The sequence below is a fragment of the Equus przewalskii genome, chromosome 26 (genome assembly GCF_037783145.1).
Source record: "Equus przewalskii isolate Varuska chromosome 26, EquPr2, whole genome shotgun sequence".
NCBI lineage: Eukaryota > Metazoa > Chordata > Mammalia > Perissodactyla > Equidae > Equus > Equus przewalskii.
In genome coordinates, this window is record NC_091856.1 from 31202984 (window position 1) to 31215414 (window position 12431).

Sequence of the window (12431 nt, forward strand, 5' to 3'; positions counted from 1 at the left end):
TGGAGCTGGAGGGGGACGCTCACAGTGCTGGCGTGTTGAAACACCCAGAGGAATTAGGATCACTGTGTGGGAGTAAAAGCAGACAGTGGATTGTGGGCTCTCTCCCTTCCCCTTTGCAAGGCTGTCACGGACACTGCCAGGAAGCTGAGGCCCCCCACAGAGAGGCCTCCCTCCGGGCTCAGGTAACAGGCTCTTCCTCTCCCCCGAGGGAAGAGGGGCCTGGGCAGGGCTCATGGGATCAGCCCCGGGCCGCCCTCCTGTTTCCACAGGGCTCTAAACACACACTATCAAGTGCTACCACTCCCATGGGAAGAGGCTTACAGCCCCACCCCGGCCCACCCCAGATCACAACAAGGGTAAAATAAACACCCCAGCAGCAGCCATTTCCGAGGGCCTACTGTGTGCCTCCCAGACCACTCTAACACTGAAAGCAGGGCGTTACTGTTGCCTACTCCACAGAGGAGGGATGTGAGGCTCAGAAAGGCTGAAGCAACGTGCCCAAGTCACAGAGCTGTGAGGACCAGACCCCAGTCTCAACCCCAGGCCCATCTGTGCCCAGAGCCCATGTCACAGAGCCCGAGATGGCCCGGCCAGGACTCAGCCCCACGGCCCCTGCCTTCAAGGGGCTTACAGTCAGGCAGTGGGTAGGAGACAGAACACACATCAGATGCTGGTAAGTGCTATGGAGGAAAAAGGAACCAGGGAAGGAGGCAGGCAGTGCCCAGGTCGGGGAGCATAACAGAAAGACAGCCAGGGAAGGTGACATCTAAAGAGCTAAAGGAGGTGAGAGTGACCTATGCAGACACCTGGGGAAAGGTCAGTCCAGGCACGAGGAACAGTAAGTGCAAAGGCCCTGAGGTGGGAATGGGTCTGACCTGTTTAAGAAATGACAAGGAGGCCACTGTGGCTGGAGCAGAGTCAGTGAGGGGGAGAGTGGTGGGAAGTGAGATTAGAGAGGGAATCTTGGCCCCAAACTTACGAAGAGCTGCTGAGAATCACGGCATCCATGTGAGCACAGGTGGGTGGGGAAGAACAGAAGAAATAAGGGTATGGTGGGAAAGGGGTATTTTGTTCTTTTCTTTCTTTTTGAACTGGAAGTATCAGTTGTGGCTTTTTGGGTTTTCTTGGTAAGGAAGATGCCGCTGAGCTAACATCTGTGCCAATCTTCCTCTATTTTATGTGGGACAGCACCACAGCATGGCTTGACAAGCAGTGCTAGGTCCACACCTGGGATCTGAAACTGCAAACCCCGGGCCGCCAAAGCGGAGCATGCAAACTTAACCAATACACCACCGGGTGGGTCCCCTCATTTGTTTTTTTAAGCATGCCTGAGAGAAAAATGAATTCCTCTGTAACTCAAGATTGCAATGAGGTCAGAGGCCAAAAAGGGACTGTGGGGAACGACCCCCAGACACAGCAGAGGCCCACTGCAGCACTGCAAGACGCACAAAGGGTGACGAGGATCCTGAAACCTGAGCGCCACCTGACACCTGCTGTGACCTTGATGGACTGTGCACCCGGAGGGGGCAGCGGCCGGCCCGCTCGGGCACCATGGGCCTCTGCATACACCCCCCAATGACAGAAGGGCAGTAAGCCGCCTGTCTTAGCAACAGGGAGAGCATGAAAAATTAAAACAAATGAGCATCTATGAAGAAAACCCATAAAAGATGTTCATTAAGAAAACACAGGCCTGTGCACCCCCTGCTCACCCTGCTGATGAGGCTCAGGACGGCTGAAAACCGCAATGTAAAGATGATGGAACCAAGCCCCGAGAGGAGACAGCCCAGAAGCTTGCACGCCCGGCTCCCAGGCCAAGCGGCTTGTTCCCTCTGCACACTGGCAGGAGAGACAGCAGCTGAAGGAGGAGGGAGCTCAGAGCAGGTCTGGCTCAGGTCGGGTGAGCGACTACAGGGCCACCGCCTTCATTTCTGTCCAAGAATTCTTTCTGTAATTGAAATTTAAATTGAAAAATGAGAAAAGGGGGTGAGGTTAAAAGGGTTGGTCAAAAGCAGGAGGGATGTGAACCCCCATCGACCTGACTCCAGGCCTGGGCCACAAGGGCCCTCTTGGCAGGACTGGGAGCACCCTAGGTAAGAGATGAAGATGGTCTCTCGCACCCCTCGCCTGGGCTTTTAGGGCGTGAGTGCCCCGCTCCACGCTGTGGGGACAGGTAATTACAGAGACTTGGTTTTCAGGGCAGCTCAGGGGAATTTCATTTTTAGCATTAAGATATACAATTAGACGTCCAAGTCCCAGCAAGGCAGGGTGAGCCCTCCACCCACCACAGCCCGTGGCCATCATGGCGGCAGAAGGCAGCTATTTCTGGGCTGTCCTGAAATAGAGCGGCGCACCCCACCAGGCTGTGTCCTCCTCAGCCCAGGAGAACTCCCTCGGACCTTCCCTGGCTCGGAATCCTGACCAGGGCCTCTATTACGCATCCACAAAGACTTACTGTGGCCACTCTCTCCATCATGCAGTGACAAGGGGTCAGTGCTGTGGGAGCCACCTCCTGGCCACAGGCTGCCCACAGCCCATGAGGTCCTTGCAGACAGGGACCAAACAGGCCATTAGGGGCCTCTCTGCAGAGTTGGAGCAAAGGCCCAGCTCGGCCTGCAGCAGTGGCAAGAGCAGGGAGCCCCACTGTCAGCAGGGCAGCCCATGAACAGGTTCCAGGGAGCCCCACGCCCACCCTCAGCACGCCACCTTCCCAGCCCCCAGCTGCAAGCACTTCTCTGCGTATCTGTCCCATCACCCACTGTGTGCGCAGCACGGACCGCGGCCCGGCAGGGACCAGCTCAGTCGTGGCCACAAGCAAGTGGGCGGGCGGAGGGGGGTGGCGAGGCCTGGCAGGACAGGGCTTCTCAGACTCAAGCCAACAGTGAAACTCTTCGGCTCATCACAAAAGAAGATTCCCAGGCCCTGCCACAACTACACGCTCTGTAGAGCAGGGTTTCCCAGCCTCAGCACTATTGACATTTTGAACTGGATAATTCCAGGTTTTTCGGGGGGTGTCCTGTGTATCCTAGGATGTTTAGCAGCATCCTCCCAGTAGCACAGCTCTAGCTGTGACAGCTAAAAATGTGTCTAGATATTGCCAGATGTCCCCTGTGGGGGGCAAAATCGCCCCCATTGAGAACCACTGCTTCAGGCCTTGGACTGGACTTTGTAAGCAGCTTCCCGGTGATTCTGAGGCACGGAGTTGGGCACTTGGCTGAGAGAGGCGCCCCAGGGACCTCCCAGGCCCAGCTGTGCTACTGGGTTCCTAAGAGGGCTGGTCCCCTGACTTCCTCCCATTTGGCCCCGATATTGAGGGGTAACCAGAGCGAGGCTCCATCATGAGTCCCTCCCCCACAGGGCATCCCGCCCGCACCTCTCAGCCAAGCCCACTCCGTGAGCTTCCAGTCCTTGGCCGGGTTCCTGGAGGAGCAGCGGCTGCCGTGATGCAATCCAGGTTCCCGGCTGATGAAACCCAGCCCAGGCCGGGGAGGAGAGAGTCTAATAAGGAAACAATTTAAATCGACAACATCTGCCTGTGCTTCCCCGAAGAGAAGTGAGTACAGCTGCCCGGGGAGGGGCCCACCCCAGGGATCAGCGGAGGCGGCCGTCCAGGGGCCGCGGGGCAGCAGAGCCTCCATCCCGGCGACGTGGCCAACGTGGCAGCCCAGCAGTGTCTGGCTGCTGCCAGAAACCCAGGGCGGCTTGCTGCAGTTCTGACACAGCCAGCCCCTCCTCCCATGTCGCGATGAGGCAGCAAGAAGTTCCTAGAAGCCAAGCCACTGTGTGCTCAACACTGGAGCACTCAGAGGAGCCACCCGGCCGCCCAAGACACCCTCCCTGTTCCCCTGCCAACATGAGCCCTGAGGGGGCTTGGGGATTTGGCAGGTGGGCTGGGAGTAAAGGCTGGCGTCAGCGAGTAACCCATGGAAGTACAGAGTGGACACACCGGGGCTTCAGAAACTCCAAACTGGAAAAGGAGCAGGGGATCAGCCACGTCCCTCAGGCTTGGTGGGGAAGCCTCAGGGTTAGAAGTAAGGATTCTGGACTCACATGCACCTGGATTTGAATCCTGTCACTCACCAGCCCGGTAACCTTAAGATGGATCAAAAAACCCAAAGTGGGCAGGTGCCAGCTTCCCATTTCACAGGCACAGGCACACAGTCTCCCTTCTCTGCCTTCCACACCCCGAGTAAGGCTATGCAGACAGCTCGAGCTTCTGCACCACCCAGGCGAACGCCCATGGATGCTATTCTCAGGTGATGCCAATGGGCCACTCCCTCTTGCTCTTACAGCCCGAGAGGAGAGCAGGCTGTTAAAGGGATCCAAAGGAAACTGCTGGCTTTGACCAAGTGCTGATCCAACCCCACACCTGGTCGAGGGTGCCCCCACCACCCAGCGTGGCCCAGCCTGGCTCCTGTTTCCTGGGCACCCTCCTGTGTGCCAGGTACTGCTCAAGCATCAGCTCTCTGCAGGCACGACCACCACTGACTTCAAAGATAAGCAAACTGACACTCAGGGAGTCCAGAGGTCACACAGGAGGTGAGGGGTGATGTGCACCCCCAAGCCCCACCCCAGGGGACTGTGGCATCAGTCAATGCCCCTGCACTTTGTGGGCTGACCCTTCAGCACAAGTCTCAAAACAAGGGAAGTGGCGGCCCTGAGACCAGGCTTACCCAAAGGAGTGCTGGTCAGCGGGGCACAGAACTGGGCCAAACCTATCAAGCCCTGCTGGGGTCGGGGACCAAGCTAGGTCAATCCAGGGTCGGAGGGAGACGTGAAGATGTTCCTGTACAAGTTCGTAACATCAGCTTTCCACCTCCTGAGCACTTTCTACTGATCAGGCGCTGAACTGAGAGCCCTGCCTGCCCGACCTGGAATCTACACTCCAACCCCGGAAGGTGAGTACCACCATCTTCATGTCACAGGTGGGGAAACTGAGGCCCAGAGCACAGAATCCACCTACCCCACATCTGGCTAGGAGAGGGCTGTAATCTGAACCCCTGGCTGGCTGACCTCAGAATCTCTCCCCGGGCTCCCAGGCTAGGGCTGGGCCAAGCCGGTGGCTCCCGAAATCAAAGTAAGAAGACATGGCTGGGCTGTGGTAGCAACTTCCCCTTCCACAAGGACCCACAGCTGTAGAAAGGAGAGCTGCAGGGTGGGCTCTGCTCATGGACTTTCCCTTCCTGAGCCAGAGCCTCCCAGCAGGCCGCTCACAAATCACAGGCAGGAGGCAAAGAGGCCGGGGTTTAAGGCCAGACTCTGCCACCCACAGGACACTCAACCTCTCTGGGCCTCAGTCACTGCCCTGCTCCTGTCCCACAAGGTTTGGAGAGGCCTAATGAGAGAACAGCACCTGGCACACACCCAGAGGCACGCACGCTGAATGGGGGACATGGCTGTGAGCATCAGAAGTAACTCAGAGACACGTGGTCCAGTAGAAAGCCAGGAATGCAAGGCCCCTGGTAGAGCCTCCCCTTCCTGCCCCAGGACCACGGATCAGGACATTTCCCCAGGCCTCGAACCTGGTGGGGACGTCCCGGGAGCTGGGCTGGCAGGTGGCCCAGGCATGCCCAGGCCGCTCCTGGTTGACTCATGCCTGGGTGGTGTTTGAATCACCAAGAAGGGAAGAGACAGGAGGGAGGGATCCCTGGAGCTCGGTTCCTTGAACAGCTGGACTCAAGCGAGCCACAGGATGGCTGTCCTCTGAGCCCCTACTCAACCCCACAGTCTCTCCCAATAGCTCCTGCCCCCCAACTACTGCGGCTGGACAAATCCTGTCGTTTCCTGGGTCTGGGTCTTAGGTGTAATGAAACGGACGAGCCTCCCGTGTCCCAGAGCACAGAGGTCCTAGAGGCAGGGCCTTTGTTTCACCACTGCTGCTCTCTGTGGCCTGAGGACGGCACCTGGCACACAGAAGGTGCTCAGAAAGTATCTGATGATTAAATTGGTGACCTTCGCAGCCCTGCTCCCAAGAAGGGCCACCCTAGGCCTTCCTGCCTCTAGGAAAGGGGCCTCCCCACTGTGGTCGGTCTGTGTCCTCTAGTTCTCTTCAGAGTCCGAGAGGTCAGGGGTCACTGCCATCTCTGGATGTGCCCCCAGGCATTCCCACTGCTCCACACAGCACTCCCCATGGCTCCCTAGACTTCTGAAGTGACCGAGGAATAATCAGGGACGACTCAGCCAGGGTCACATCTCCTCACAGACCCAGACTCAGACCTGTTTTTCCAGCCATCTGCAGCAGCTCTCCAAGATTCCAATCACAGGACGAAGGGCTCGGGGTCAGGTGGGACCATGAGGCCCTGACTCACCATCTCCACTCCCCAAACACCCCATTCTCCTACAGACTCATAGACTGACCCTGGGCCCACTGCTGCCTCTGTCATTCACTTACTCCACACACACATTAACTGAGCACTTACTAAGAACCAGGCCTAAGCAGGACACTGGGGATATACCCACAAGAAGCCTGGGGCTCCCTCTTGCCTGCATCCAAAATGGGTGTGGCCTTCCTCACCCAGGTCCCTGTGATTCCTCTTTAGCCGACGAAACCCTTAGGAGGCACTGGAACCCAGGGTCAGGACTTCTCCTGGCATTCAAGGACAGCACATCAGTCAAAGGCCCATCCTTAAAGAGAGGGGTCAGGGCCCCACTCCCCCGCTGTCCTCAGCACTCCTCCAAGAGCGATGTGTCTGACGGTCTCCCCAGCTCATGGACCCCAGGGAAGGGACCATGGCTGTCTTGGCCATTGCTGGGCCGAGTGCCCAGCTCAGGGCCAGGCCAGCAGCCTGGCTCTAATCACAAATGTTTGCTGAATGGGTGAACCACAGGAAGAGAGAAGAGAAATAATTACAGTAAAAGGAGAGAGGGAAGAACATGGACCTTTCCTTTTTGCTCCTACCCTTGGGTCCCCTCCAATAACTGCCCTGGATTAAGACCAACCACTGCCAGTCTTCACTGAGCACGTACTCTGTGCCAGGGGCTATGCTGGGTACACAACAGGTGTTAACCCTTTTAATCCAAGCACCAAGAAGGAGCTTATCACCCCAGTTCACAGATGAGAAAGCAAGGCTCAGAGAAATCCCGCGGTCTAACAGCCTCGGGAGCCCACCCTCCCTCTGAACTGCCAAATCCCACAGCCCAGGAGCCCCTGCTGGGGTTTGCAACAGGCAGAAGGAAAATCCCCAGCCACAGAAGGCTGCTGGCAGCTGCCAAGCTGAGTTATGGCCTCATAAAGAGAAGTAATGCATATCAGGTCAGGATGGTTCAGGCTGCCCGGCCAGATGGCCCTGGAAAGACCCGAGGACCGCCTCTAGGCTTCCAGGCACCCAGGAGGCGCCTCGCTTTTGTCTAGAGGACTTTGGCGCCCAGCACCACCCAAGGGGTGGGGCGTCTCCAGGCTGTTTCTGACACAGACATGTGCACACACCGTGAGTGCACAGCTCGTAGATTCTCAGAAGAGGCCAGTGTAACCAGTGCCCAAGAAGCAGAACTTTACAGCCCCCAGAAGCCCCTTCCAGGCATGACCGCCACCGACAAAGATAACATCATAACATCATCCCGACTTGTACCAGGATGGGTTTTTTCATCAGAAAGCTCTTGAACTTTGCATAAACGGCATCAGACGGCACGCTCTTGTCTCCGGCTTCCTTCCCTGACGTTGTTTGTGACACTTCCTTGTTGTGAGGAGCAGCAGCTTGTTCATTCTCACTGCTGCCTCGAAGGCTTGAGTTTTGTTTTTAATCATTCCCTGATGAAAGGGTGGGACGCCGCCCCCCTCAGCTGACAGCCACCTTCCCTTCTGCAACCTGGAGCCCCAAGCAGTCAACTCCATGGCTGCCCTTGGTGGCTCTAAAACACAAATCTGACCAATTCACACCCTGTGGTGGCTTCCACCTCAGATAAGGTCCAAGCCCCTCCCCATGCGCCCCACTCCAAGCCCCCTGGCCGCTGGCTCTTCCCTGTCCAGCACTCTCGCCCTCGCCTCCCTCTGCCCTGGGCTGCTCTTCCCCCACCGCCCACTCGCTAACCTACTTGTCCCTGGGACCAAGTCCAGCACCACTTCCTGGGGAAGGGCCCTGAGGGGACAGGGCTGTGTTCCCAGGAACCAGCACAGGGCCCCACACACAGAAGGTGCTCAGGAAATTGCCCCAGAGGAACCGGGGGGTGGGGGAGTCACAGGTGTGCTGCCCCCACATGTCTGTGGAGAGTCCGGCCTCCCAGAGAGGAAGTGGTGGGAGGTGAGGGCGCCTTGCGTGCAAACAGGACCCAGACTTCCGCCCGCCCCAGCACAGGGCTGTGCACCTTCTCTCCTCTCAGCAGGTTTGGTCTGTTTTCAGCTGCCAGATGCCTGGCCCCGTGCTGGACAGGTAGCCCTGGTCTAGGTAGCCCTCCCACCTCTACACAAGCACCCCACCCCATTTGATGGAGGAGAAAACAGGCTGAGAGAACAAGACCATTCACCATGGTCACAGAACCAGCGAGCAGCTGCCAAGGTCCAACTGCAAAGCTGGGGGCAGGCCCCAGTCCCTCATCCTCCCCACCCCGCTAGGAGCATCCCCACTCCCCACAGAGGGTCCACCCAACCCATCAGTGCCCCCAGCTGCCTCTCAATTGCAGCTTCTGAGCCCATGGCGGTGCCCAGCTGCCCGGGATGCGGGTGAGGGCTGCTCCTGACACGGACTGATACCTCCAGCACCAGAGTGGGGCGGGGCTAGGCCCAAGCAGCTGGCAGTGGCCGGCACACCACACATCAGCACCCACATTGGTTCAACGCCAAGGGAGACAAGTCCCAGCCCTGTGCCAGCGCCCACCCAAGGCAGAAAGCCCCAGGACTAAGACTCAACGGAGGCCACTCCTGCCCAGTGTGGGGAAGGAGCTAAGAAGCGTGGACAGAGATTGTAGTGTCCTGAGACGAGGGCCCACAGAGGGTGTCCAAGGCCAAAATAGGCCAGGGAAGGCTTCCCGGAGGCAGCGGCTCCAGGGCTGAGCAGGAGTTCAGCAAGGTGAAGAAGTGGAGGAAGGGAGCTTGAGGACAAGGCAACTGCAGAAGCAAAAACCTGCAAGAGTGAGGTGCGGTGGAAGCCAGGGCAGTGCCAGGAGTGGCAGGGGCCTCCCACCCACTGCGGGGCCCCTGGCTTTCTCACCAGCTCCCCCATACCCTAGCAGAGTCTGACGCCCCTCGCAGAGCCCTCACCTCACATGTGGAGCTGTCTTCTGTCTACCAGAGTGGGTTCCAGAGCTGGCTATGCAGAGGGCCCCTTCCAGCAGGCAGAAGCCACCCCCAGCCCAGCCTCACCCAGGGGGAGCGCTCCAGCTCTCATTACCTCAGAGCCAAGCACCCCAAGGCAGGCCAGGTTCAAGCCAATGAGGGTAGGAAAACGCACAGACCCCCCTGGGGACCCTGAGCTCCAGCGTGAGCTGCCCCTTAGACACGAGGTGTGCTCCTTGCCCACTCCCACCCCTCCGGAGGTCAGAGAGCCCTGTGAGGGAAGCACTCTCTCCCCGCAGCACCCCACAGAATCTCGAGATAGAGACAGCACCCCAGTCAGCCCTGGCCCATAGGGAAGAGCCAGCTGCTGCGGAGGGGCAACTGAGGTGTGCCATCCAGCCCACCGCCATGACTCAGCCCAGAGGCTGGAGGACAGACTGCAGCGTGAACCATATTTCTACCATGTGCCAGGAGCCAAGCGGGACATTTGTCAGGCATTATCTCACTGCGTCCTCCCAAGAACACTGCGAGGCAGGCACCAGCAGCCCCACGTGGTAGGGAGGGCCACTGAGGCTTAGGGACTAAGGCCTTTGTTCAAGGTCACAAAGGCAGCAAGAGGCAGAGGCAGGATGGGAACGTCCTTCCCAGGTCTGTGTGCACAGCAAGGCACTAGCCTGACCAAACAGGGAGAAAGTCCTCCACCGGAGCTCCTTCCTCCCAACTGCTGGAACGAGTTGGCTGGAGGAGGCTGCAGGCTGGCCACTCCCAGTTGACATCTGGGCAGGGTCGAGGGCGGACGGTTCCAGGCCTGCGTGGAGAGCTGTTGTGAGCTTGGGTGCCAGGAGAGGCTCAGAGCAGAGACCAAGGGTTTGAAAACACAGCCCTAAGCAGACACCAAGGCCAGACACAGGCTGAGCAGCTTCAGGCCTCACCAAGACCACCCATGGACAGTGTGACCTCGGGGAGAGCCAGAAGGCCCAGGGGAGGCAGACCTCGGGTCACAGAGCACATCTGGGGTCCTGGGGGCAGGTCTGCTGTCCCCACAACCCAAAGCTCTTGCCAGACAAGGTGAAAAACGAGGAGAGCCACCCCTCACCCCCACCCCATGTTAGTTCCAGGTCTCTTTCTAAGCAAATCTGATGTCTCTTGCCTGCTCAGACCTTTCTGTGGCTGTCCAGTGAGATGAGGATAAATGAACACTGGTGCACAACCAGAGGACTTGCAACTAGAATATGCAGCTATGTACTGGGGGGTTTTGGGGAGAAGAAGAAGAAAAAAAAAAGACTGGCAACAGATGTTAGCTAAGGTGCCAATCTTTACCAAAAAAAAAATGTTTAAAAAAAATTCTACACTGGTTGCCACGGGTGTTACTGCCCATCCCCAGCAGCAGGCAAGTGACAGCAGGGTCATCATACGGCAGTCACGACTCCACACACTGAGTCCCCCAGCTCGTGATGCCATAAGCAGACACACCAGCAGCTACCATGAGGCCCAAGTAGGGCTTCCCAAATGCAAGTCCGGACTGCCAGGTACTGAACAAGCCAAGTTAAAAGGCACTCAGGGCCTCTGGCCACCCCCAGGCAAGCAGAGCCCACAGGCACGCAGTGTGATTGCTGCTAGGAACCCCTGGCCAGCGTGTCTCCCAGGACAGAGCTCAAACTGAGGAACAGGCCTCAGGGAACAGCCTTGGCTCTACAAAGCCAGATCACCTCAGGTCAGGCCTCTGCTGGTGCCAGGCTGGCGGGCAGGTGGCAGGGCTGCCAGGGTGGCACCTGCCAACAGTATGGCCAGCTGGCGGCAAAGGTCAGGTCCAAGGAGCAGACACCAAGGCCAGGCACAGGCTGGGAAGCTTCAGGCCTCACCAAGGACACCAGCAGCACGGTCTGACCCCTCGGGGAGCCAGCAGCTGGCCTGGTGCCTCGGCCTGGCTGCCAGGGGGGTGGCCTCTGCAGCCTCCCAGCCTGGCCTCGCCCACTTCTCCTGCCAGCAGAATTTCTCTCCAGGGAGCCCCGCCTCCTCATGCCCCCAAGCCTGCACAGGGAAGGCCTTCCACAGGGGCCCTGGGGACCAGGCCGAGCCGAGTAAAATGAGGGCAGCAAACCACGGTCAGGGCTCCAAGGGCCTGCACTGGGGTCAGGAGGAGCCTTGAGCAGGCAGCCCATGGAGGAGGCAGCTGTAAAGCCCCTTGGGCCAAACACAGCCACACGGCACTGCTGCCAACTCTTCCAACTTAAGAGACACTCAAAGTCTGGACTTTCCTGCTGTCACGAACTATTACTGGCTACACTTGGCCACTGTGTGCCCTCAGAACTGCCATGTTCCAGCACCCAATAAGCACTAAGGTGTGAGGCCAGGCACTTCAGGACAAGGAAACCCACCTGCCTACTCTGCCTGACCTCCTTCTCTCCAGTCTTCCCACTCCTCTCCCTCTGCCTGCCACCACCCAGCCAGGCCAGCAGGCCCGCCCAGCCAACTCCAACTGTGCCTTCCTGGGTGCCAGCCAGGCCCTCTTGCATCTTCTCCACTCAGTAGCCAAGAGCCTTCATCCTAATGGACAAACCAGGCCACACTGCTCCCCTGCCCCTCAGCTGGACCCCCAAGGCCAGGAATGGTCTGGCCCAGCCAACCCCCACCCTCATTCACTCCTGCCCTTCCCAGCCGCTTCTGCACCCCAACCATGCCTGTGCCTCGCCTAGATGACTGACCAAGTGCTTTCCCACCACGGGCCTCTACCCCAAAGGCTCTTCCCATTCTCTCTCTAGTCCAATCTCCCTCGGCCTTCAAGGCTCCTGAGAAGGGTCACTTCCTCGGGGAAGCCCTCCCTATCGCCATGATGTGCCCCATCACAATATCACGAGTTCCATGAGGGTAAGGACCGTGGCCAGCCTGGGGAGGGTGCCCAATCAATACAAGGGACAGATGACTGAACAGAGATGCCTTCCCCCCAGTTGGTCCACTGGGATCTAATGGAACCTTGACGAGGACTCGTCCCAGATATGCCTGGCTCTGAAGTCTCCGTGATGCCCATCAGGCACACTGCCCACCCCACGGGGAGATCCAGGAGGGCAGGGCTGGCTAGTCCTGTTCATCTCCGAAAGCCCAGGACCAAGCCGGGGCTTGGCAAATGCAGAATAGGGACATGTGCCTGCCAGCCTTCTCCTCCCCGCCCCCCGAGCTCTCAGCCTCTAGAGCTCTGGCTCTGGGAAGGAAAGGGGATGCCTTTCCT

The 12431-nt window shown here is 58.5% G+C and overlaps 1 protein-coding gene across 6 annotated transcripts in view; it reads right to left on the bottom strand.

Moving 5' to 3' along the window:
• Positions 1–12431, bottom strand: part of EEIG1 (estrogen-induced osteoclastogenesis regulator 1) — a 36436-nt gene that overhangs the window by 17692 nt on the left and 6313 nt on the right. Inside the window, exons 1-3 of one of the 6 annotated variants that reach the window (XM_070596206.1) lie at positions 4078–4170; positions 3371–3495; positions 1710–1945 (exon numbers count right to left, since the gene is read on the bottom strand). The exons of 3 other annotated variants lie outside the window; for them this stretch is intronic. Coding sequence is in view for 1 of the 3 variants with exons in the window: in XM_070596202.1 (XP_070452303.1) it covers positions 3371–3495; positions 4078–4137 (185 nt within the window). In the remaining 2 variants the exon portion in view is untranslated. Of the gene's footprint in view, positions 1–1709; positions 1946–3370; positions 3496–4077; positions 4211–12431 lie in introns of those variants that run through there. 2 more of the 6 variants (XM_070596202.1, XM_070596204.1) reach the window with 2 other exon arrangements.